Source organism: Onychomys torridus, chromosome 19 (genome assembly GCF_903995425.1).
Source record: "Onychomys torridus chromosome 19, mOncTor1.1, whole genome shotgun sequence".
Taxonomy (NCBI): domain Eukaryota; kingdom Metazoa; phylum Chordata; class Mammalia; order Rodentia; family Cricetidae; genus Onychomys; species Onychomys torridus.
In genome coordinates, this window is record NC_050461.1 from 17,153,408 (window position 1) to 17,181,364 (window position 27,957).

The window sequence follows — 27,957 nt, forward strand, 5'->3', positions numbered from 1 at the left end:
TAGAAAACCATTAAACAGACAGATTTATCTAGTGGTATTATCATTACAAGGAAAGCTTCCACAGGTTGATTATCAGATGGGTAAATCTCATTAGCACAAATATATTTGCAAATCTATAAACAACAGTTTTAATATTAGACTAAACTTTTTTTTAAAGATTGATTTATTTTTATTATGTATACAGTGTTCTGTCTGCATGTATGCTTGCAGGCCAGAAGAGGGCACCAGATCTCATTACAGATGGTTGTGAACCACCATGTGGTTGCTGGGAATTGAACTCTGGAAGAGCAGCCAATGCTCTTAACCTCTGAGCCATTTCTCCAACCCCCTAAACTAAATTTTTTTAAATTAAAATTAGTTAATACAACTGTCCCACTATTTGTTTCTCTACAGCACCTGTTAAAAGTTTAGGACTTGGAGCTGGGCAGTGGTGGCATACACCTTTGGTTCCAGCACTTGGGAGGCAGAGGCAGGAGTATCTCTGTGAGTTCAAGGCCTGCCTGGTCCACAAAGTGAAATTCAGGATAGCCATGGCTACACCGAGAAACCCTGTCTGAAAAAAAACCCCCAAAAACTAACAAATAGTTTAGGAACTCTTCTAAGGAAAATGTAGAATGTTTCTGCATGTTAATATCACATAACTCAAATAAGAATTTATGATCTGACTTTTAAGGCAGTTAAATAAAAGCTATTAATATAGATCCACAGCCCTTCAGTTTATGAGGACTTTAGGAGAATATAAATGTTGAAGTAGATTTCAACATATCAGTACCTAAACCAGTCAAACCTGATTAAGGGCAACTAAGCCAAACTTGAACCTGTTCTACACTCAGGGCACCAGAAGCAGGGTTCCATGGCCCATCCCTCCCAAGCTTTACCTTCCTTACTGCTGTCTCCACATCGTTAGCCAAATGTCTGGCACAGGGTCGCACTCAATACATAGGTTAAATTGAAACAAGCCTTACAATTTTGTTTTCTATTTAAATAGCCTGTTTTGATTAAGTGTGTTCTGACTAACTAGAGTGAACTGACAACGAAACCATGTCTAGACAGGACAATGTTCAGCAGCAGAAGAAATGCTCACACTCTACTGGGAGCTAAGAACCTTGTTGGTGTTTAACTACCCCGGTCCCTTCTCTGTATTGCCAGCACTCTGACTTCACCAAGATACACGGACTAACACACAGCTAGGGCTGAGCGAACGAGACGCTGGCAAGTTACTGAGGAGATTTATCAAATGCTCTTTATGAAGGCTACCACAGTTATGACTTTTTCTGCTCCTCTTTAGACTCTTCCTTGTTCCTATCTAGGCAGAGACACGAGGAAATCCCAAGGCTGGATCTCATCTGCTAAAAACGGCAGAGCACAATAGAAGCTCAATCTCTAGGATATAGGGAGAGGCTGCATCAGTTCTGGGATGCCTGCCTCAGGGTTAGCTGAGGAAAAAAAAATCAACAACACTATTCAAGAACAATCTCAATGCCACTCGGGATTTTTGCTACAGCAGCTGAATTTAACCCCAACAGACAGTAGAACAAAAATTTGTTTATGTTATATCACAAATACGCTTTAAATATATTTATACCAAGATTTTAAAATAGAGACTTTTCTGTTCTATCAGGTAGCTATTGATATCATCACAGATGCTACTGGTGAACATGATGACCATAAACTTTCTACTGCCTAAATTCTCACAATGAACACAACAGTTGAGAATTGTAACTCCGCTAAACACCATCTCGACACCCTCCAAAGCACCACTGCCCACCATGGTTCACTTACCAACTTTGCCTTAATGGTGCCAGAGTCGGCACTTTGCCCAGTTTTGGCATGCAGCTGAAGCTGTGTAGAGTGCAGCTGTAAAAGCTGGTCGTGGACCTCCTTCTCCAGGACAACTTTCTCTGCTTGAGTCACTGTCAGTTCAGAGCGTAGATCGACCAGTTGAGCCTTACAGAGCAACAGGAAACATTAAAGGCGCTTAATTTCCTTTATTATTCAAGGATGACAAAAAGATAACCCTTGAAATGGAAACATAAACACTAGCCGACTGTTAGCTGATCAAAATACCCATCTGAACTAACGAAGGCTGGAAAGATGGTCAGTGGGTAAAAGCACACGCTACCGCCTTTGATCATCAGGGCACACATGCACACACACAAATAAACAAAATGCAATTAAAAAAATTTAAACTGGCCGGGCGGTGGTGGCGCACACCTTTAATCCCAGCACTCAGGAGGCAGAGCCAGGCAGATCTCTGTGAGTTCGAGGCCAGCCTGGTTTACAGAGCAAGTTTCAGGAAAGGCACAAAGCTACACAGAGAAACCCTGTCTTGAAAAACAAAACAAAATAAAAACAAACGAAAAAACAAAAAACAAAAAATTTAAACTGACCAGAAACCAAGTGTGAAAAACAGAAGTAGCAGGATCCTAACTCTACTTGAAGCAGTGTCTTCTAGTAAGAGGTTACTTCCATTTTACACAGCTTACTCTAACAACCCTTTTCAAAGGCTTTTCATGATAAAGATGACTTCAAAGCTTTTGAAATCACAGAAGTGTTCATCATCCCGTTCAGACAGTATGTGTTGTGGTGGTTCACTAACACCTTCATGTTAGTGGGATTCTGTCTTCAACCCAGAAACCATCAGCCTACATTAGACTTCTGGAACTTTTCCCACTTGCAACATCCATTAATTCGAATGGTTTCTAGTCCAAGCCGTCTTGAACCTGCTATGCAGCTGAGGATGACTCTGAACTTCTGATCCTTCTGCCTCCACTTCCTGGTGCTCAGATTAGATGTGTATTTCCATGTTCCATTTATGTGTAACTAGGGACTGAATCCTGGTCCTCATGCATGCCAACTGAACTGTACCCGCTGCTCTTTATTTTTAAATTTTATTGTGTGTATTCACTGTGTATGGCACTGTGTTACGTACGGACATTTTCGCACAAGCATATATTCTATGTTGAGCTTATGCCTGCCCTCCACTTCCTACTTTCCCTTTTCTTACAACCTTTTGCACTGGATTTTTAATAAGACCCCAGGTATGTAGGTATATAAGATAAATACACAAACATTTCCTGGTAATAAATCATAAATTTATTTTGAAACAATAACTAAACAATCCTCCATTTATTAAAGACCAATACTAATTTGCATAATGAGGTATGGTATTTATTTTTACATAGTTCTTGACTAAGGGTGTGATACTATAAGACACAGGAGGTGTGCCTAACATGGGTCACATGCCCATGGGTGGTCACATGTGGTTCAGAACAGCTATGAACGCAGCCCAACATAAAATGGCAAAATGGTAAACATACTTAAAACATAAGAATTTTTTTGGAACTAGAATACACAGTTCTCAATTGTGACTTCATAGGTGACAAGATGTCATGAGGTTGGCCAAGCTGTAGGTAGTGCACCTTCAACTTTTTCAGAGTTGATCAATACTCTGATTGGATAGATAAGTGTCAATGCAGAGACTATGGTTCTGTGTGCAGAAGTACGCTTAGGGCTATTTCAGAAGCTGCTGGAAATTCTTTCCTAATCCCAAGTCAAAACTCATTTACCAATAAAAAATGTTAGTAATTAAAATGCTACTATTTTTATTTATGTGTCTATGTTCCACAGATGTGCCTGCATACCTGATAAAGCCAGAACATACTGTATTTCCTGGAGTTGGAGTTACAGATGGTTGGTTGTGAGCTACCTGACGTGGGTGCTGGGAACTGAACTTGGGTCATCTGAAAGACCAGCAAGTGCTTTTAACCACTGAGCATCTCTGCAGCCTCCAAAATATTTATTTATTCATTTATTTGTATGTGTGTACATGTCAGTATGGAGTGCTGCAACATGTGTGGGGAGGTCAGAGGACAACGTTGGGTTTGGTCCTCACCTTCCACCTGGAGGTAGAGCCTCTCTTGTGTGCCGCTCGCTGCACTGCACATTCCGGGCTATCTACCCTGGGCTTCTAGGGAATTCTCTTGTCCTGGCCTGACATCTTTCCCCAACCCCCCAACCAATTTTACACTGGCTCAAGGGATCCAAACTCAAACTGTGAGGCTTGTACAGCAAGTGCTTTTTATCTGCTGAGCCATCTCCTTGGCTCAACTATTCTATTCTATTCTATTCTATTCTATTCTATTCTATTCTATTCTATTCTATTCTATTCTATTCTATTCTATTCTTCTCTATTCTATTCTATTGCATTCCATTCCATTCCATTCCATTCATGTTCTTTTTTGAGATAGTGTTTCTCTGTGTAGCAGTCCTGACTGTCCTGGAACTCACTCTGTAGACCAGGCTGGCCTCAAACGCAAAGATCCACCTGCCTCTGCCTCCCAAGTGCTGGGATGAAAGGCATGTGCCACCACCGCCCAGTTACTTTTTTTTTTTTTTAAATGAAACTAAAGTCAGAAACTCAAATACCAATTTTTGAGATCTACCATTCCAACACAATATAATCTAGGTATATACTGGCTTGAGTTTTATATGCTGAAGAATGGTAACGGGAAAACATTAAGTTTTTGTTTTCTGTAGGTAAGCTGTACATATCTGTATGAACAGAAAACCATGTGTGCTGTAAGAGCACTATCAATCATAACCTGCATCTGTGCCAAGGTGCTTCAGGCATGTTCCTCGGCACTGTGTGGTGCAGCAGTGTGCACAGTGCACACTGTGTGTGGACTCAGAACCAGGGCTGCCGTAAGGTTGTGTGAGGCAATACCGGCAGGTGCTGCCAGAGCACCTTGGGCTCACTATGTGTTTGAGTTTGAATTCACTTTTGGTTGCTGCACATTCAGAAGCCTTTTACTGTTCTCCAATTTCTTGAGCCCCTCACATTCAGTTGCAAGACCTCATACAGGAGCCCAAATCTCAATTTATGGGATGTTTTTGTCAGAAAACTACCCTTTGACCCCGTGGAGCAATTATTGTAAGTGCAAACGTGCCAAGTGCTGAGACCACAGTGAGCTTAAGTGTCAGAGTTAACCGTTAAGTTTTCAGTTATAGCAGAGAGGCCTCTCAAGAGGGCTTATGCCATTAGAAGGGTCTGTTTCTGCACAGCTGATAAGTGTTTTACCATTGTGTACTGCACACAGCCCTTACGTTTGCTCTTCCCAACTAGTCAGCACCTACACCTTTCTTTCCTATTCAACTCAAAAGACTTTGAAAATTTAATATTTAATTTAAAAATTAAAAAGCCAGAGAACTATACTGTCATAGAAAAAACAAACAAACAAACAAACAAATCATGAGTTACCTTGGCTCCAAGGAAAATCAACTTACGGTAGCAATCCTGTTTGGCTTTCTAAAAAAATCTACCAAGGTGACTTTATAAATGGAAATAAAGGATTTTATAATGTTAAAAACAGTGCTAGCAATACTCTGTGCAAGACATGCAAAAATAAGGTCAAAACCAGAACAAGACAAAAACGTTTCCAAGGTGCAGCCATTGATGCAAGAAGTTACATTAGGATTAAGAGCTTACTTAGGAGGAAGGTCTTAGATATGCCGATCTTTGTGTCATACGTCACAATATGAAGAACACCAGAAGTGCAAAGCTGAGAGACTAGCACTGGAACTGGGAGCAGAGATATAATATCCCAACACAGAGTTACATGGAGAAGAGAATGTAGGGCCTGGGACCTGGGAAGTTACTAGTCAGGGGTGGTCTGAGAAGGAGAGGAAAAAAAAATAGCACATGAGGACATCTAGTCAAAATGTGGTGGCAAAAATACTGTCACATGCGATGGCTAGTGTTGATTGCTAACTTGACAGAATTAGGATTACCTGGGAGATGGGCCTCTGTGTGTGTGTGTGTGTGTGTGTGTGTGTGTGTGTGTGTGTGTGTGATCTTGTTTTTGTTAATTCATGTGGGACGACCCATCTTAATTATAGGTGGAACCATTCTCTGGGTAGAGGGTCCTACACAGTATAAAATGCAGAACTCTGCAGAGCACTGCACGCAAGCAATTGCTGGTCTCTGCTCCTTGACTACGGATGTAATATGACCAGCTGTGCCGCCGTGACTTCCCCACAATGATGGACTGTAAGGTCAACCGTGACACAGAAAAGACCTGTTCTTCCTCAAGTTGTTTCTACCAGGGAAGAAACTTGTAATTTTTATTTGGTTTATTATTAGTACTATCACGGGGTACAACTTTGTCCAGTTAGTTCTCTTGTTCCACTTGGACATGAGTTCTGGAACAGAAGAAAGCTAGCTCTTTCTGGCTTGTGTGTCAGGTGCCTTTACCTTGGGAGGGTTTTTATTGCTACTGTTTTTAGACTGGGTCTATGTAGCCCAGGATGGACTGGAACTACATGAAGACTAGGCTGGTCTTGGATTTATAGAGCTGCCCCTGTCCTTGCCTCCCAAGTGCAGAGATTACAGGGGTGTACAACCATGCATGGCACCTGGCAGATTTCCCACCCCTACCCCCACCCCAAGACAGGGTTTCTCTGTATGTAGTCCTGGCTATCCTGGAACTCACTCTGTAGACCAGGCTGGCCTCAAACTCACAGACATCTGCCTGCCTCTGCCTCCCAAGTGCTGGGGATCAAAGACATGCGCCATCACCACCGCCCAGCTCTGGCAGATTATTTTATCACAGCAAGACACTGCTTCTTTCTTTGCTTCCTACAGACACCTCCATTACCCAGGCCTTCTTATTCTCTGTTGTTGCTGTCACCGTTGGTGCTAGAACAACTCAGGCCCTTGTGTATGTCAGGTAAACACTCTACCTTGGAGCTACATCCCCAGCCCTTCCCTCCTTTTCATAACATTCTTATTCAGGTATACCTTACATCGGAGCAATACACAACTCACATATTGTCAAAAAGAAGCATATCTATTTAATAGCACACAACTTAAAAAAAGAGCAGTCTGTTTTTGAATGTTACACAAATGCAATCATACAGGGCACATTCACTATCTGGCCTTTTGTTTCAAGAGTGCATTTAAGATTTACTTATGCAGGGGCTGGAGGGATGGCTCAGAGGTTAAGAGCACTGACTGCTCTTCCAGAGGTCCTGAGTTCAATTCCCGGCAACCACATGATGGCTCACAACCATCTATAATGAGATCTGACGCCCTTTTCTGGTGTGAAATGCAGACAGAACACTGTATACATAAGAAATGAATAAAAAAAAGATTCACTTATGCTATACTTTATTTTCATTTCATGTGATTTTCACTAAGACACAATTTGTCAATTTCTTTTACTTTCAATGGGTACCCCTTGTGGCTATAGGTATGAAAAGGATAAAACAACCTGTCATTTGTTACATATAGAGTACACTTGCCTTCCTTGACTGTGTGTGTCTAAGAGGGAAATTCTGGGTTACAGAATGGAAACAGTTGTTTTGTGATTGATTCCAAGACCCTTACAGAAAATGGCTAATATTTACATATAACCTATGTGCTCTATATACCTCTAGTCACCTCTAGATTACTCATGTAAATGCTATGGAAACAACTGTTATAGCATTCTTTTTTTCTTTTTAAATAAACTTTATTATCTTTTAAAAAATTGCAAAGAAATAAAACCATCACACACCAAAATTAACCAGACTCAAAGTCTGTACAACTTAAGAACTGTTAGAATTGGCATTAGGACAGAAGTTGTAAAGGTCAGGGTTACAGTGTATCATTGGCATTAGGACAGAGGTTGTAAAGGTCAAGGTTACAGTGTATCATTGGCATTAGGACAGAGGTTGTAAAGGTCAGGGTTACAGTGTATCATTGGCACTAGGACAGAGGTTGTAAAGGTCAGGGTTACAGTGTATCATTGGCATTAGGACAGAGGTTGTAAAGGTCAAGGTTACAGTGTATCATTGGCATTAGGACAGAGGTTGTAAAGGTCAGGGTTACAGTGTATCATTGGCACTAGGACAGAGGTTGTAAAGGTCAGGGTTACAGTGTATCATTGGCACTAGGACAGAGGTTGTAAAGGTCAGGGTTACAGTGTATCATTGGCACTAGGACAGAGGTTGTAAAGGTCAGGGTTATAGTGTATCATTGGCATTAGGACAGAGGTTGTAAAGGTCAAGGTTACAGTGTATCATTGGCATTAGGACACTGGTTGTAAAGGTCAGGGTTACAGTGTATCATTGGCATTAGGACAGTGGTTGTAAAGGTCAGGGTTACAGTGTATCATTGGCACTAGGACAGAGGTTGTAAAGGTCAGGGTTACAGTGTATCATTGGCACTAGGACAGAGGTTGTAAAGGTCAGGGTTATAGTGTATCATTGGCATTAGGACACGGGTTGTAAAGGTCAGGGTTATAGTGTATCATTGGCATTAGGACAGAGGTTGTAAAGGTCAGGGTTACAGTGTATCATTGGCATTAGGACAGAAGTTATAAAGGTCAGGGTTACAGTGTATCATTTAGGGAATACAGTTGAGTAGATCAAATTATTTTTACCTACATTTGACCTGTGGGGTCCCCTTTTCCCTCAAGGTCTGTTGGCCATCAGTCCATGAGGACAAAGGGGCAGAAATGGCGACGGAGAGCTTTGTGTGGCCTGTGAGCACAATGAAATAGCCTTCTGAGAGACAGCTTCAGTGAGACAGCTCAGCTTTATTCCAGAGTATAAGGCATATAGGGGATTGGGACGGTAAGGGGGGTGGTCACACTAGAGAGAAGTCAGGCATCTGGGTCTAGAGACATTCTCCAAATAAGACAAGGTAGAGAACAGGAAGCCTTCTGGAGGGGGTGGAGAGTGTCCTCCATATTGTATCGAGCTGGGAGAGAGCTGGCAAGCCATGGTAGACTGTAACCTCTGACCAGCAGGGCCTCTCAACATTGACCCATGGCTTCTTGACTGTCCAGATGTAGAACTGTGTGTGCTAAAGCTCAGGAGAAAAGGCCCAGCACCTTTTCAAGGGATTGTAGGCACCATCATGCCCACCAAGTATGAGAGCTACGCTCCACCTCTTCGTCTGTATGTGATTGCCAGTCTTTTTTTTCAAATGTTAGCTACCTTGATAAAGAGGTAAAGGCAGTTACCTGTGGTTTTAATTTTTTTTCCCTCATTGCTCACTTTTGCATGTGCTTTACAATGAACTTTGTCTTGAAGTCTTTGGCTCACATTTTCTTTCCTTGAGTATCTACATATGCTACCCTATTGGCCTCCAGTATAAAACACTGCCACTAAGAATCCAGTGCTAATTTTTCCCTTGGAAGTGACTTGTTTTTTTTAGATTCCCAGTTACTTTTGTGGCATTCTACTAAAATATATCTCGTCCTAGGTCCACTTCAATGTACAGAATCAATAGTAGTTTATTTCCATCTGTAGCCCAGGCTAGCCTTGAACGCCTGATATTCCTGCCTTACCCTCCTTAGTGCTGGGATTAGAGGCCTGAGCTGATACATCCAGTTGGTTTAGCATTTAAACAGTGAATTCATCAGTCATTTTTTCCCCTGTGGTAAAGTTTATATAGCATTAAATCATTATTTTAAAACAATTCAGTGGTATTACAACATTTAAAGTATCTGTAACCATTCAAAAGAAAAGCCCATGTTCACTAATGAGTTCTCTCTGCTTCTCCACTTCTACCAGCCTTCCAGTAACCACTAATGTGCATTTTCTCTCTTCTACAGAGTTACCTATTCCAGGTACTTTATATATAAATGAAACCATTTATGCCTGGCTTCTTTAATTTACAATACTGTTTTCAAGACTCATGCATGTTAACAGCACATATCAATACTTTGTTCTTCTGATGGCCATTTTGCTATGAAGGTCCAGCTAACATCAACAGTGCTCTTATAAACATACATGTACACCTATTTATGTTTTCAATTCTTTTGAGTATACCCAGAAGTGAAAATTCTGGGTTCATTGATATTTCTATGACTAACTTTTAAAGGAACTGTTGAACTGACTTCCATATGGACTCCTCAGATGCAGAATCATCTTGAGCTCCCACCAGCAATATAGAAAATAGGGTAGAGACAAGAGGATCCCTAAAGGTGACTGGCCAGCCAGCATAGTCTAATTGATGAGTCTCAGGCTCAATGAAGGTCCTTATCTCAAAAATATATACATAAAGGAAGGCTGGGGAGATGACTAGGTCTAAATGCTAGCTGCACAAATCTGATATTTGAGTTAAATTCTAGAATCTTAATAAAAGCCAGATGTGTAAGGATGCACACATAATAATCCCAGTACTCCTAAAAGGAGATGGGAGATGACAGAATCATCTGGAAGCTAGAGAGAGAGTGACCCTGGATTATGTAACACATCAGCAGAAAGAACAAGACAGATGTTTCTTCAAAACAAGGTGATGGCAAAACTGATGGGCATGGCATATGTCTTTAATTCTAGCACTTGGGAGGCAGAGGCAGCAGATCTGCCTGAGTTCGAGACAAGCCTGATCTACATAGTGAGTTTCAGGCCAGCTAGGGATATACTATGAGTCAGTCAGTCTCTCTCTCTCTCTCTCTCTCTCTCTCTCTCTCTCTCTCTCTCTCTCTCTCTTTTGGAGCTGAGGATCAAACCCAGGACCTTGGGCTTGCTAGGCAAGCACTCCACCACTGAGCTAAACCCCCAACCCCGTCACTATCTCAATAAACAAATAAACAACCAAGGTGGAAGGTAAGACCTGACTCCTAGAAGTTGTTCTCTAACCTCTACATGCAGGCTATGACTTATGTCCACCTATCCACACATCCTTAAATAAATAATAAACCCTTTCTTTCTACCTCATACACACACAAAAGCAGCTTTGGTTGAAAATTTCTAAAAACCTATAAGTATCCTCAGACCTTTGGAATGTTTGTTAGTGAGACATCCACACCACCCTGACTGGATTTCCTGTTGTTTATAGGCACTTCTCTGGCCTCTGTCACCTGTCTCTCCCTTTGGCATCTGCTGGTGACTTGTGTCTGGGCTCCTTGGAATCCCTTCTGCCACACAGGAATCTTTCCACTTGAGATGTGGGCAGGTCCTGCTACTGCAACTCACTATACTCTGGAATTTGAGAGGAAACCTTCACATCTAGTTTTGGTGAGCAGTCCACCGTTGGGTTTTATTTGTGATTCCAGTTTCCCTTTTTTAAGTTAAATTTTTTTTTACAAACGTTCTTTCATCACACTTTTCCTTATATCACAAGTTCTCATTCCTACTTTTACTATAATAGGGGTGCTATGATACTTTAGACCAGTGGCTCTCAACCTGTGGGTCTGACCCTTCCAGGGTCGCATATCAGATATCCTGCATATCAGATATCTACATTACAATTCATACCACAGCAGCAGAATTACAGTTATGAAGTAGCAACGAAATAATTTTATGGTTGAGGGTCACCATATGAAGAACTGTATTAATGAATCACAATGATAAGAAGGCTGATAACCACTGGTTTAGACTAACACTATGCAAAAGAAACAGCCAGACATTTGATTTAAATATTTCTGATAACTATATTAATAAAAGGGGCCAGAGAGATGGTTCAGTAAAGGTAACTGCCACCATGCCTGACAACCTAATTTTAAGCCCTGGGAGACCAACATGGTGGGAGGGAGAACTGACATCCATATGCAATGTAAAAATGTAAAAGGGGGGGCACCCTCAGCTACAAAGTGAATTTAATCTCAGCTTGGGCTACCTCAGACTCTATCTTAAACACACACACACACACACACACACACACACACACACACATATAAAAAAGCCAGTGAAATAATTTCTGTAGTACAGTTTATTTAACACAACATATTTAACACTTACTGACACATTACACTTTTTATACCAAGTCTTTAGGTCCATTATGAAGATATCTGTGTAGCATATCTCAATCAGAACTAGCCATTTTTCAAGTACACACAATGGCCTCATCACACTAGTTAGTAACTACTGATCTAGACATTATAATGTCAAACTAGGGATAAATTTCATTATAAATTACATGCTTAAAGGGATAATACTAGCAAGTGAATCATATGTAATAAACATATGTAATATATAAAATAGAGCAGTGTAGCTGGAAGTTTTCCGTGCCCTGCCTGGTCCTGCAGCTGTTTGGACCCAATTATACATACAGAGACTTATTTTACTTACAAACTGTAAGTTGCTAGCTAGCTCTTCTCTCTTAATTAACCCATTCCTGCCTTCCTCTAAGCTGTCTTGCCATAAGCCAAATGGCTTTCTTTATCAACCAATCAGAGCAACACATATTCATAGCATACAGAAAGACATCCCATAGCACTTCCCCTTTTCTGTCTAATCAAAAAGGTTTTAACTTTAACATAGTAAAGTTACATATAACAAAACAGTTTCCAAGCAAGAATTACAGTTACAATATCTAATCTCTTCGTATTTGGCAAAATTAAAGAAAATATTCTATCATCTATTTTATATTTGTTAGTCTAAAGTTTATCTTTTACCATAACCAAGGAAAATTATGATTATAACTATCTAGTCTTCAACTACATCAAAGACCCCAGGATATAATATTACCTAAGTAAATAGGAAGTGCACTGTAAGCAACTTCCAAAAATTCTGGAAATGACAGAGACAGCTGCCTGCCTGGATAGTCACCCAAAGTTCTTCTGTAATGTTGGAGCATCCATCTTCTGCCTATAGGCTTAGAGTCTTTCAGTCACTTCTCTCTGTGTCCTGTAGAATGTTTGGCAGTCTCCTCTGCAAAGCAGGAACCCAAAGGACTGTTTCGCCTTGTTTTGGCAAATTCAGTGGTCATTTTTCCGTGGGTCCTGCATATCCAGTCAATACAACATTTTGTCAAGCAGTCTAAGCAAGAACAGTTTCTTGCCCAAATGGTCATTTTGTGCCAAGAAGATAAACTCCATATAGAATGTCTTCAATGCCCATCTTTCTTTTTGAAGTAAATCGGCGCTGCCAGGAGCAGACGTGTTTCATTGTTCACATCTAAGTTTTTAAAACATTTTAAATGCCATATTCTATAGTCTTTAAGTCTTTGAAGTAAACCTACCTAACTGAAATATATCTAGAAATATACCTAGAAATCTTAACATGACTATAAGTTTGTCTATCACAGAAGACTAATTATTAATCTGCATTTCTTAATTATCCACTACAATTTAAATGAGTTAAATAAACATAATACCTTAAATGAGAGTAGAAATATATATACAGTATAACAAAATTAATTTCAAATTTATATCAATAGACTAAAATTCATAGCAATATAAAACATTTTTAAACAAGTTGTTCTTTTAAAAGTTCTTTTAAAAAATAATCTACCTTTTTATCCTATCATGTCTAGAGAGCAATATTTCATTTCCATCATTAGCTATAAGAGTATGTAGCAGGTTTTGTTTCTCATTTTTCGGCACCGGGAATCAAACTTGACCTTGCATGTATTAGACAAGCACTCTACCACCAGTCCTCAGTGACATTTCTATCGCCTTCGATAAATCTTCAACAGAAAAAAAACTCACAAGAAAAACCTTTCCAATACCATAAAGATGGTGGACAGGCCTCATTCAACAAATTATCCACCAAAGAAAAAAGTATAAACATTTAAAACCACATCCCACTAGACAATATTGAGCACACTTTGAAGACCACTGCTTTAAAGAGCCTGGCCTAGAAAGTCAAACAAACAACAGAAATCCTCTGAAATTATCATAAAAAGAAAACAATGATTTTCATAATATATGTACTCAGAGCAATATAGATAGCTTGCATTACACCCAGCATACCCAGAAAGTTTAGATTCAACAATTTAATCTACAACAACTTTTTTGTCTCGTTTCCTGCTGTTGCCTTCCATGCTACGTTTGATTTTTTTTCTTTGCAATGTCTTCTAGTGGACTTTTTCATTCTTTGCATTTCTTGCAAACTGGAAGCTGGAACTACATGCTTTTAGCCTTCTTAGTAAGAGTATGGCATGCTGTGTGTTTTATAAGTGGACATATATAGTCTAGTTCTCTTTCTAGGTTTTCTCTTTGAATCCACAAATAGCATGATATATTAATACATGTAAAAATCTGTCATTAACAAAGTTGTAAATGCAAATTAGCTCTAACTATATCCTGAAGGACAAGAAAAATGGGGCTGTGAACAGGTCTTCAAATTGAATGTGGTCTATTGCATAGGTTCAATTAAAGGAAGGAATTTCCTCTTAGTTTGCTCAACACAAAAATAAATATTGGGGCTGGAGAGATGGCTACGTGGTTAAGAGCACTGGTAGCTCTTCCAGAGGACACAGGTTCATTTCCCAGCATTCACAGGGTGACTCGAAACTGTCTATACCTCCAGTTCCAAGGGATCTGACGCTCTCTTCTGGCCTTCATGGCCACCAGACACGCATAGTTCACAGACATACAAGCAGACAAAACACCCATACGTATAAGATTTAAAAAAAAAAAAAAAAGATGCAGGTATCAAAATCTGAAGTCTTATTTTGTATCTTGGGAATAAGACTTTCAGAATTACTCTAAATTCTTGCTTAAAATGTAAGCATTCTGCCAAAGAAAATTTAATCACAGATAAACTTTAGGTAGTGATTTAAAATTCTTTCCTACTATTTAATGGCCACCCTTTAGCATGGCAGACTCTAGAAAGGGACCTACAAGAACCCAAAGACTATGATTATTATGATTATGACAATGTTTAGGTAATGCCATCAAAGCTGCATTTTTCCTAAGACTACCTAGGTGCTCAGTGGCCAGCTGTATTCCTTCCTGCCGCCACTCCTGATTTCCAGGCAGCACAGTGGAAGTATTATTATCAAGCAGGACCAGAGGAAAACTGCCTCTATCACTACAGAATACGGTTAGTGCACTAACAACAGTCACACTCCCACAAAGCAAGCAGCTACCCACCATATGGTAGGCAAGTCTATTACCTCTACTTGTCATACTTCACTTTCTTTTTACAGTTAAGGAAATGGAAAGCAGGACTTAAACAGTTCACCCAAGACACACAGCCAAGCAAGACTTGAAGCTAGTTTAAAAAAAAAAAAAGCTTGAGGATCCTTTACCTCATTGTTGTAGACCGTGCCTTTCTCTCCCTCTCAAATAAACAGGAAGCTTTTGCTGTTGTTGTTGTTGTTTTTGGTTTCCCAAGACAGGGTTTCTCTGTGTAGCCCTGGCTGTCCCAGAACTCATGCTGTAGACCAGGCTGGCCTCGAACACAGAGATCTGCCTGCCTCTGCCTCCTGATTGCTGGGATTAAAGGCATCATGCGCCACCACTGCTTGGCATAATACGAAGCTTTTTATTCAGAACAATTTCCTTTAAAAAATGTTTACAAAAGAAACTGCATGCCCTAAGTTTTCCTTGCTTGTCACTATTTTTTTCATTCAAAGTGAACTGATGGATACAGTTCTGCTTCATCTCTCTCTCTCTCTCTCTCTCTCTCTCTCTGTCTCTCTCTCTCTGTGTGTGTGTGTGTGTGTGTGTGTGTGGCTTGAGGGCTTCTGTACACGGATGCAGCAGGTTTTCATCAAGCCCACTCCAGATTCCCTCTTCTTGTGTGTTCCTTTCTTTCTTTCAATCTTTTGTTTTTCAGGTTCACTGAGTCCATGCAGCACTGCCATGGGGGAGGGGGGAGATGGGTTGTAGCTGATCAGGGTTCTAGCTGGTCAGGGTTGAATCCCTGAGGGAAACAGACTTTCCTTTTCCCAGCAGCCATGGCTTGCCAACAGCTCCTCAGTTACACTGCAACTTTTATTCTGAGCAAACAGGAAACTACTGGGATTAACTCCCTAAGACTTTCTTAGCTCTGTTCACTTGGGTCAAAGAACCCTCTCTATGTTGTGTGCACATCTGCCAGAGGTGGAGGAAAGGAAGGAAGAAGGAAGGAAGGGAAGTGGGGAAGGGAAGGAGAAAGAGAGCGAGAGATGGTGTGCGTGAATAAAAGCTAGCTTTCAGTAAGGGAACAGAGATCACTGTGAATATTTAGTGCTTAGGGTGACCAAGTTAAAAACAAAAACCAGCTGATCAACCTTAATCAACACCCCAAAGGTGTTTTAAAGAAAACATCTGACCTGGAAGGTTCCTTAAATCAACCCCAGGAAAAAGATTTTCTAAGACAGCGGTCCTCACAAGGCGGTCTTTGGGTCACCTGTGTCAGCAAAGGAAGGAAGGGGTCAGCAGACAACCCAAGGCCGATGTCACCAGGCGTCACCAGGCTTCGCTCCTGTTTCCTTCTCACAGTTTCACATCCAGCAGCTTCAGCCCACCCGGGTCCTTTTTCTTTTTTTTTTAAAGCACATGGTTAGAAAACAAGCCTAACTTCTCTTCCACGTGGCGTCCTCCTACCGGCACCATTTACTGAAGAAGTCTGTCCTTTACCACTCTGTGTTCTCGCAGGTTTTCGAGTCAGCTCACTGTAAACTGGGACGGTTCATTTCTGGGCTATTTCGGTGTCACTATGCTGCTGTTCCGGTGACTAGTTTGGTGGTTTATTTCCCTTTTTGCTTTCATAACTGCTTTGGCTATTCAGGCTTTTTTTGTAATTCTATACAAATTTTAGAGTTTGTTTTTTTTGTGTGAGGAATATCATTTGTACTGTGATAGGAACTGCATTAAATCTGTACATTTGTGTAGTATCAACAGTTTAACAATATTCTTTCAACACCAAACACAGGTACTTGTCCATTTTTTAAAGCCTTATTAAATTTCTTTTCTTGATTTTTTATTGGTATAAAACCTTAAAAGCACAGTGTGGTGGTCCCCATAGACTCATATATGGAATGTTTGTCCCCAGTTGTTGGAACCATTTGAGAAGGATTAGAAGGTGTGGCCTTGTTGGAGGAGGTGTGTCATTCCAGTTAGCTCTCTCTGCCTAGTGCTTGTGATCAGATGTAAACTCTTAACTACTGTGCCAGCTCCACTGACTGCCTGCTGCTGCCATGCTCCCTGCCATGATGTCATGAATGCTAACCCTCTGGAACTATAAACCCCAAATACACCCTTTCTTCTATAAGTTGCCTTGGCCATGGTACCTCTTCACAGCAAAAGAAAAGTAATTAAGACACACGGTAGCAAAAGCAAAAATAGACGAAGGAACTATAACACACTAGAAACGGCCAAACAAAACCCAACAACCACAGATCAGCCTACAGTGTGGAAGACTATGTGCAAACTATACATCTGATAGGGAAGTAATATCCAAAGGACACAAGGAACTAGGACTACTCCACAACAACTAACCAACTACCCCAGTTAAAAATGGACAAGACACTTGAGTAGACATTTCAGAAAATATTTAGAAACAGGTACATTAAAAAAAAAAAAAAAAAGTGTAACAGCAGGGATCACTAGTGAACTAATAAAAGTCAAATCAACAACAAAATATCACCACCACCACCCCAGTTAAAATAGTGACTACCAACGGAAATAAGCCAAGGAAAACACTAACAAGAATATGGAGGAGGGAAAAACAACAAATAGTATATCCATAATTGAAGACAATATGGTGTTTCCTCAAACAAACAAAGAAGCACAACACCAAAGATACAACTACCTGCAAATTCACAATTTAGGTCTATCCAAAGGAAATGAAATTAGTACACCAAAAAAACAAACAAAAACCTACACACACACACACACACACACACACACACACACACACACACACACGGAAGCCTATGCTCAGTGTAGCACTATTTGTTATAGCCAAGTTAAGAAATCAGCATATGGGCTGGAGCAATGGCTCAGGGGTTGAGAGTGCTGCCTGCTCTTTCAGAGGTCCTGAGTTCAATTCCCAGCAACCACATCTATGGCTCACAACCATCTATAATGAGATCTGGCGCCCTCTTCTGGTGTTCGGGCATATGTGCATGCAGAACACTGCATATGTGATAAATCTTTTTGTTAAAGATTTTATTTATTTATTATGTATATAGTGTTCTGCCTGCATGTATGCCTTCAGGCCAGAAGAAGGCATCAGACCTCATTACAGATGATTGTGAGCCACCATGTGGTTGCTGGAAATTGAACTCAGGTCCTCTGGAAGAGCAGTAGCCAGACACTCTTAACCACTGCTGAGCCATCTCTCCAATCCACGACAAATAAATCTTGTAAAAAAAGACAAAGAAAAAAAGAAATCAGCCTAGGTACCCATTAATGGATAAAACAACAAACAAAAAACAGTATATAAGATGTAGTACACACACACACTCACACACACAGGTGTATATACACACAATGGGACAGTATTCACAAATCAAAAGAATGTTATGTGGGCAACCCCAGCAGCCAGGTCAGCAGAACCCTAACCCAGTAACTGATGGAATCAGATGCAGAGATCCACAGCCAAGCACTGGGCTGAGCTCCTGGAGTCCAGCTGAAAAGAGGGAGAAAGGGTTATATGAGCAAGGGGGTTCAAGATCATGATGGGGAAACCCTCAGAGACAGCTGACCTGAGCTAATGGGAGCTCATGGACTCTGGACAGACAGTTAGGGAGCCTGCATGGGACCAAACTAGGCCCTTAGCATGTGGGAGACAGTTGTGCAGTTTGGTCTGTTTGAGGGGCCCCTGGCAGTAGGATCAGGATCTATCCCTGGTGTATGAACTGGCTTTAAGGAGTCTATTCCTTATGGTGGGAACTCCCCAAGGGAGGCCTTACCCCTTCTGAGGAGTGGATGGGGACATGGAGGGAGAGCAGGAGGAGGGGAGAGAGGGGTAACTGTGGTTGGTATGTAAAATTAAAAAAGAATGTCATGTGAAGCAACATGTGAGGTAAGCAACACGATAAGTGAAGTAAGCCAGACACAGGCTGAATACTGCATGATCTCACTCACATGTGGCACCTAAAAAACTGTTTTCATAGAAGTAGAGGTTCAAGGGTTACCAGGGACTTGAAGAGGTGGGGAATCAGTAAAGTCTAATCACAGGTACAAAGTCATAGTTAGAGAGGAAGGATACATTCTGGGGTTCTACCATACAGTTAGATGCCTAGGGTTAACAATAATGTATATATTTCAAAAGAGCCGGAAGAGCAGTTTTTACACATTCTTACCATAAAGAAATAATAAGTGTATCAAAACTAATGCTTATAAGTACAATAATTATATGTATGTATGCAGGCATACATGTAGACAGAACACTATACATCATTATAAATCTTTTTTTAAAGACTCAGAAAAATAAAGAGGTAAGATATCCAAGGTCCCTATAAAGTCAATTTTATATATTAATATACATATATATATATTGCACATATAATTATACATAATTAAAAGCTATGTGAAGGAAATTAAAAGACTACTCAGTAGAGGTGCGTAACCATTTTTCTGCAAGGAGTTTCAGCCATTACTCAAGCATTCTCACACTCGGGACACTCACAGTGGAGGTCACTTTCATGATAATAAAATATGACTTGCTTTTTCCTAGGCTGATGTCTGTACCAAGAATGCAAAAGCTCCAGTAAGTGAAGTGCTGACATGTGTGCACAGGCCATGAAGGGGCAGAGACTGCACCGGTAGTTGCTACTCTCTCCACTGCAGGCATTCAGCTTTAACACAATGTTCCTAAACCAGGCGGTGGTGGCGCATGCCTTTAATCCCAGCACTTGGGAGGCAGAGGCAGGCGATCTCTGTGAGTTCGAGGCCAGCCTGTGCCACAGAGTGAGTTTCAGGAAAGGCTCCAAAGCTACACTGAGAAACCCTGTCTCAAAAAAAGAAAAAACGGGCTGGAGAGATGGCTCAGAGGTTAAGAGCACGGACTGCTCTTCCAGAGGTCCTGAGTTCAATTCCCGGCACCCACATGGGGGCTCACAATCATCTGTAATGAGATCTGGTGCCCTCTTCTGTATACATAATAAACAAATAAATCTTAAAAAAAAAAAAAAAGAAAAGAAAAGAAAAAACACACAAAAAACCATAATGTTACTTACTCATAAAAATTACCAACTTCTTACAAGTTTCGGTCTTTGAATGTATGTCTTTTTAACTTTCTACATGATAAGTTGGAGGCAAAGCATGCACACTGCACACCAACACGTTATCCCGAAGAAAAAGCACCCAGGAGCCGAGCGGTGGTGGCACATCCCTTTAATCTCAGCACTAGGGAGGCAGAGGCAGGGGATCTCTGTGAGTTCAAGGCCAGCCTGGTCTACAGAGAGAGATCCAGGACAGGCTCCAAAGCTACACAGAGAAACCCTGTTTCGAAAAATAAAAATAAAAATCAATTTAAAAGAGCACCTAGGCATCTGCTTGACGAACATCCTGACATGGGAGAAAGACCACGTAGCTGAGTGTGAAGATGGACACCTGAGCACCAAGAGGCTAAACCAGGAAGATCACAATCAGAGGATAGCCTGGACTGCATAGTGACATCTGTCTCAAAGACAAAATATGGAAAAAAGGGACAAGCCACAGTTATTTAGATTAAAATGTGGCAGATACATTCCTGAGAATGAATAGAACAGTATTTGAGACTAAAGATAAAACTGGAGTTTTTTAAGTGAAAACCGGAATCCTGGAAAACTTGAAAGCCACCATCGTGAACTTGGTGACTTCCCCAAATCCTGCGATTTTCTTGATGACGTGGGAAACACTAACAAATTTAATACTTAAATATTCTGTAAATTTTTGTATCAAAAACTGGATAACCTTAAAAAAAATCAGCAAGTCATTTTTAAAATGACAAAAAAAATTACAAAATCATCCCTGAATAAAGAACCACTCAACCTACTAGACAGACCAATATTTACTAATGTAACAGTGGGGGTGGGTACAGGAGGGTAGTCAGGTGGCAGATATAAATACAAAGACGTAGGCAACAAAGGAAAAAAGTACAAAGATAAAATAAATATGAAAATGTCATAATAAAACTCATGGGTTGGGGATTTAGCTCAGTGGTAGAGCACTTGCCTAGCAAGCGTCAGGCCCTGGGTTCGATCCTCAGCTCAAAAAAAAAAACCAAAACAACAACAAAAAACTCATTATTTTGTACACTAAAAATAAAACAATTTAAAAACAAACCCATTATATGAATAGTTCATTTTATTGCTTTGAGACTCTATATTACAGCCAATCTTTAAGAAACAATCTCATCAGGAGGCAGAGGCAGGTAGATCTCTGAGTTTGAGGCCATCCTGATCTACAGAGCAAGTTTCAGGACAACCAGGGCAACACAGAAAAACCCTGTCTCTAAAACACAAAAACCAAAAAAACAACCCAATCTCATGTCTATAGCCATACACCCTGAACACACCAGATGTTGTCTGACCTCAGAAGAAATTATCTCGTCACCTCTTTAAGTTGTTCTGCAACAGTCTCGCTCCTAGCTGGCCTGGAACTTGCTATGTAGCCCAGGATGGTCAGGAACTCACAGGGATTTGCCTGCTTCTAATCCTGAGTTCTTACCAACTATTACCACCAGAGAATATCAACAATTGCCTGAAGGAGCTATCACAATACTCCTCCCTACCAAGCTACAAATCTCTGTCTGGTCATACTTTTTCCTATGAACAAAATGCTGTAACAATAAAACTGAATACAAAAACAGATGTAAGAATCCAACTATTACCCATTAAGCCAGATGTTAACAGATTTGAAAAATACAGAAAAAAATGTTATTCTGCTCATTAATTTTACTTGGCTTTGAAAAAGCTATTTTAATTTTAAAATACTATTAACATTAATATGGTGGTGGCATGCCTACCATCACAATACTTGGGAAGCCGAGGCAGGAGAAACCCAAGAGTCCAGCATAGATTACATACTAAAACCTACTTACTGTCCATCCCCATCCAGGTTAATATATATTAATATTTACAACTTATTTTCAACTTCTACAACAGTAGTGTCACACACACACACACACACACACACACACATACACACACACAAATAAAGCTCTCTGGGGTCCCCAAAATTTAAGTGCTAAGGGGTCCTGAAATAAAGAAGTTGAGAATATTGTCAGTGCTTTCGAAAGGTCTGTGTCGGTCAAATGCACCATGAGCTCTCACCCATCGCTGTACTTTTCATTTCCTAGTTTCTCTGCCTTATACAATGTGGGATAATATTTCCGTATCTCCTAGCTTAATTTCTATTAATCCATTATGCTTTAGGTTAACAGTAATTTCTTCAGGGAAATGGAGATAGGGGGATCAAAGATTCAAGGTCACCTTTGGATATAATTATGAGGTTGAGGCAGCCAAGATTTCAAGAGGTCCTGTTTCAGAAATAAAAATAAAGAAGCTGGGGAGATGGTTCGGTTGATAAAATGCTTGCTCTGCAAGAATGTGGACTGAAGTTCAGGTCTCCAGCACCCAAGTCAAAAGCCAGGCATGGAAGGGTGCCTGTAACCCCAGGACTGGCAAGCGGAGACAGGGCATCCCATGGGCTTGCTGGCCTGCCCAGTTTAACCAAATTGGCAAGCTCCAGGTTCAGAGAGAGACCCTTCTCAAGACATGAGGGGGATACCTGATGATGGTCTTTTACACACACACACACACACACACACACACACACACACACACACACACCATTGCACAATAAACAAATAAAACAGCACACACTTAAAGCAGCATGAAGACAAATGTATCATCAGCTTAATGTCAACCCAACTTCTGACCAAGGCTTACCACTTCTCTACTAACGATTTGAACAATAAATCATTACAATATGAACAATAAAGAGACTAGTTCAGCTTCTGTGGAAGAAAGACTGAGAAGGTATATTTTTGATTTTGGAAACAAGGTGTCATGCAGCCCAGGATGGTCCTAAATTCAATGTGTAGCTGAGGGTGCCCTTGACCCTCTTCTCTCCACCTACACAGTGCTGAGATTATAGACAAGGGCCACCATGCCCAGCATAGGTGTACTGTTTTGTTGTTATTTCTTAAAAGGATAGAATAAACAGAGCTTACATTCCAAAACAGAGGTGAATTATTTTAAGGCATTGGTTCATAGCCTTTGTTCCTCTATGGCTATTATTGCCATTGCAATTGATATTATACTGGTGACTCGAGCTGGGCCTCAACCAAGTGGCTCACCACTTTTTTTCTCTTCAGTTGCCAACTATATATATATATATATATATATATATATCCAAATACAACTTACAGCAAAAAGCTATGTGGATGGTACTTATATTTAATTTAAAAGGGAACCTATGATTTTTTTTTTTTTCAGTAAAACTGTTTTCCTAGCCACTAGGTTAATCTTTAGTGTAGTATTACCTAAAAACACAACGACTGGGTAAAGGGCAATTTGGAAGGAAACAGAAGACCAATTTATATGGGTTGTTCATTTTCTTTCTTTCTTTTCTTTTTCCCCCCTTTGGAGACAGGGTTTCATGTAGCCCAGGCTAGCCTTAAACTTCTGATCCTACTGCCTCCACCACCTAAGTACTGGGATTACAGATATAAATTACCCACACTGGAGTTATGTGTGTCTTGAGAAGATAAAACATTTTACTATAAGGTGGTTTAATATTAATCTCTAAAACCACGAAACTTGGTGTACATTTGTTACACAAACAGTAAGCGGCTTCAAATATTATTTCAACATCCATACAAAATAGTAAAAAAAAGAACTAGTTCATTTGTTTATTGAGACATAATTAAAACAGAGTAAGAAAGCATCACAATCTCTTCTAAGATTTCAATACTGAGAATCTCAGTAGACTGTCAACAGTTCATACAGCATCCCCTGAAATTCTGTGTATAGTATACTAGGTCTACTCTGAAAGGTGTGGCTAGCCAGAAGTCTTCTCACAGCAGTACACAACTACTCTACGTAAAGTACATAAGATGTTTCATGTGTAAAAATGAAGAACACAGATGAGTCATGCATAGTTGCAAATACATAGAAACAACAAAAATCAAATTACCTCCCTCGGGCTGGAGAGATTAACCTCAGAGGTTAAGAGCACTGACTGCTCTTCCAGAGGTCCTGAGTTCAATTCCCAGCAACCACATGGTGGCTCACAACCATTTGTAATGAGATCTAGTGCCCTAGACATACATGCAGGCAGAACACCGTATACATAATAAATAAATAAATCTTTAAAAAAAAATATTACCTCCCTCACCATTTTCTAAGATCTCTGAATCAAGAGTTGCATACACCCTGAAAAATACACTCACATTGTGATATGCTAGCATTTCTTTTTCTTCCTTCCTTCCTTCCTTCCTTTCCCAAGAAAGGGTTTCTCTGTGTAGCACGAGCTATCCTGGAACGTGCTTCGTAGACCAGGCTGGCCTCAAACTCATAAAGATCCACCTGCCTCTGACTCCTGAGTACTGGGATTAAAGGGGTGCACCATTACACCAGGCCTTATCTTTTTTTGGTTTTTTAGAGACTAGGTTTCTCTGTGTAACATTCCTGGCTGTCCTAGATCTCACTCTGTAGACCAGGCTGGCCTCAAACTCGCTGAGATCCATCTGCCTCCCAAATGCCGGGACTGAAGGCGTGTGCCCCTACGGCCTGGCCTTAGCATTTCTTTTTCAAAGAAATAATGCTACTTCCTAAGATGGGACATCGACTCCGAAGACGTAAATACAGTTTCTGAAAATAAGGAGAACCTGCATAAGTTATAACATGCATGATCTAGTACTTAGAAAAATATTCCCTTAAAGTATTTAAGAATTTCTAAAAAGTTGAGCACCTATTAGTAATAGAAAAACTCTTTTTTTCAAAATCAGATTTTATAGCTAACAACGGAAAGCACGATTGTTTAGCTTCCTTGGGTCATTTAAAAAAACAAGTTGGAAATTGTTTTATTCTTTAAAAACTAGTTACCACCAACATATGGTTAAAGATGTAAATGATAAGTAAGTTCTCGTGTGATAAGAGCTCCTCATCTTTGATCTTTAAAGTTACAATACTATTTTAAAAGGCACCAAATGCAATTTTACTACCTGAAAACCCAGCTGATAGTAATTACCATTCATTGAAAAAAAACCAAGAGACATTTTCTCTTATCTGTACTTAATGCTTTGTTTGTTTGGTTGGTTTTATTGTTGTTGTTTTCGGATGCAGGGTTTCTCTGTGTAACAGTCCTGGCTGTCCTGGAACTTACTTTGTAGTCCAGGCTGGCCTCGAACTCACAAAGGTCTACCTGCCTATACCTCCTAAATGCTGGGATAAAAGGCAAGTCCCACCACTGCCCAGCTATCCTTAATACTTTTACATAAACTTTCATCCCAACCTTTTCAAAAAGGAACCGTAAAATCCTACATATGTTAATAGATGCTAATCAAATACTAGTGGCACCATGTTTTCCACAGTTAACTAATATGGAAGGTTGATAACCACTAAAGGACAGGAAACAAATCTGGCATACACATTTAATCTGGACATAATGGGCACTATCATTATTACAGTTAGCAGTAATGAGGAACTCTTTGGAAAGCTAAGGCACATACAACTTCACACATCACAGATTATCTCATTTTTAAAACCTGTTTAAAATGAAAGACCTTTCTCTGTTTAAACTGTCTATTTCTAAAGTGCTTTCCACATAATGTTAATACACCATGATTTCTAAATCTTGTACCACTGCCCTCGTTTAATTTTTCACACAAAATGGGAGGCTTGGAATTTTTGTCTTGGAATCTCCCCACCCACCCTCTGATTAGAGACCAAAGCAAAAGACTGTCTTTGTACACTCTAAAATGTCTAAAATTTGGAAAATACTGTAGAGTACAAACACATATACCTCAAAGTTGGAAGTTACTTGAATATTGACAGGGAGCTCTAAAGACATATCTGTCTGTAATTTAAGGACCAAGTGCGAATGTAAACCGAGAAGGACGGTAGTAACATACATTCCATTCCATTTCCCTAAGAACTTTCCCTTAAAGTTCATGCATGTCTCTGTGTACAGTCACGGACGTTGATCTGGGCTACATCAGATGAAAATAATCAGAGCTGCAACTGTCTGAAAACATATCAATCTGGCTTGATCATTATCAAAGCTGGTCTGCAAAACTCACACGTCCAAAGGAGGGCCGAGGTAGTATTTCCCCGACAGAGGATCTTGGTTAATGTGACACTTACAGGGCAGATAGTGTGATTAGCTCCTGTTCCCTATCAGTGAGATGCTGGGAGGTGGACGACAGACCCAGGAGCCCCACACGTCGGTCTCCATCCTTTTCCTCCCCCACCCGCTCCTCCTCACTCCTTTGCTTCACACACACACACACACACACACACACACACACACACACACACTAAACGCACTCTCGATTACATTCGAAGCTGAGAGGTGTCCCAGGGGACAGTTTTACAGGGTCGTTTTCCTGGCGCGTTAAATGGGAATCTAACGCCCTCGGACAGCCTGGGGTTGAATGCCTTTGCTGCCAGCCCCCGAGGCTCACCTCTAGCTTGTGGTTGATCTGGGACACAGTCTGGGCTTTGTGGCAAAGCTGCGCAAAGCAGGAGCTAAGGCTGGTCATCTTCTGTCGCCCCTCGTAAGTGATGTCCGCCTGGTCCGGATCGATCTCCCCCAGAAGCAGATCCACATCCACGAAGGCCTTGTCGAACTCCTTCTCCAGCACCTCCAGCCACCGGAACATGGACACCCCGCCAGGGGAGACCCCCACAGGGCAGGAGGCGCCCCCTGGGCCGCCGCCGGCTCCCGCCGGGCATGGGCCGCCCGCCGACATGGCGCCGTCCAGGGCCTCGCCGACTGCTGCTCAGCCTGGCCGCCGGCCCCGCGCGCAGGGAACTGCTGGCACCGCGGCGCCCCTCGCGAGCGCACACCAGCCCCGCCGGCCCCCTCGCTCCCCTCGCGCCGCCAACGCCGGCAGCGCAGCGCCAGAGCCGCAGAGACAGCGCGGCTGAAGCAGCGACGGCGCCACACGGAAGACCCGCCCGCATCCCGGCCCGCCCCCGCCGCGCATGCGTGGCGGAGCCCCGAGCGAGCGCAGCCCAGAGGGAGGAAGTGGGCGGGGCCGTGCGGGAGCTTGGCCAATGAAAGGCCTCCGCCTCCGCCTCCGCCTCCGCCTCCGCCTCCGCCAGCCTGTCTGCGGCCATATTGACAACTGGCAAAAGCCTGGGAAGCCGTGCGATGCGCTGTCTACGTGCGAGTGGGGAAGGCGGGAGGAAAGGAAGGGTTCCAAACCGCAGAGGGGACTGGCATCCGCCAGTTTGACTTCACAGTGGGCGGGAACCGGTCCACAGACACCTGGGAAAGTCGCTGCTAGGGTGACAGGGAGCTCGGGTGGGAGCGCCGAGGGGCCGTGTGAGCATGCGCAATAGCCACGTTTTGCCTTCGGCTTTCCAGTTCTTACTTAGGGCGGGGTGGGTGGGTACACTGGCTGTTCTTGGTAAACCAGACAGTGCATTCCAGTTAGAAACTGCCTGAAGCTGTCCACGACCGGGTTTTTGCTGAATCAAAGGCCCATTCTTGTGTGGTTGACAAGTGTGGGTTCAGGGCCTACACGCTGTCACATGCTAGCTGCTCCACCTCGGCGGTGTTACCTAACTTGGCAACCTAGTTGCCAAAATTTACTTCACTTAGTATTAAGGCAAAGTGAAAGCGTTAATATTTGGGACATGGCATTCATCTTACAATATCACGGATCATATATTTGTAAAGCAGCTACTTGGGATGCTGTGCTTATCTTCTAAACTAGTATAGTGCCGCCTTCCTGTGTCATTTTTATATGTTCATAAAAATTGAATACATGTCCCAGTTGAGGCACTTGAGGACATACAGTCTAGTGAAAAGACCCTCACTTAAGCTGAGCTCATAAACTAGTGAGGCTCGCACAAATTTTAATTCCAAAGGTATGTGCATTGGGGAGCATTTAGCAAGGGCTTTCTTTACATCCCGCCTCCCATCTCTTCCACTCCCCACCTCCACCTCTGTCTAGTCTAAGAGTAGACAGTCTGGAAGGGAAAAGAGAAGCCAGTCAGTCTAATTCGAGTAGACTGGTAGGAGCTTGTGTCTCCCACCTCACCTACAGAAGTATTTGGAGACTGAGTCCAGAATATTTTGTAAACTGTTCTTGGAATAGACCCCTGTATGGCCTTCTAGGCCTCTCATCAAAGTAGTCCCA

At 41.5% G+C, this 27,957-nt stretch overlaps 1 protein-coding gene across 2 annotated transcripts in view; it reads right to left on the reverse strand.

Annotated features, from left to right (window-relative positions):
- Gopc (golgi associated PDZ and coiled-coil motif containing) overlaps positions 1–26,776 on the reverse strand; it is a 45,032-nt gene extending 18,256 nt beyond the window's left edge. For both annotated transcript variants that reach the window (XM_036168882.1, XM_036168880.1), the window contains exons 1-2: positions 26,272–26,776; positions 1,783–1,947 (exon numbers count right to left, since the gene is read on the reverse strand). In XM_036168882.1, the coding sequence (XP_036024775.1) occupies positions 1,783–1,947; positions 26,272–26,559 (453 nt within the window). In that variant the 5' untranslated portion in view covers positions 26,560–26,776. The remainder of the gene's footprint in view (positions 1–1,782; positions 1,948–26,271) is intronic.
- Between the last annotated feature and the right edge of the window lie 1,181 nt (positions 26,777–27,957).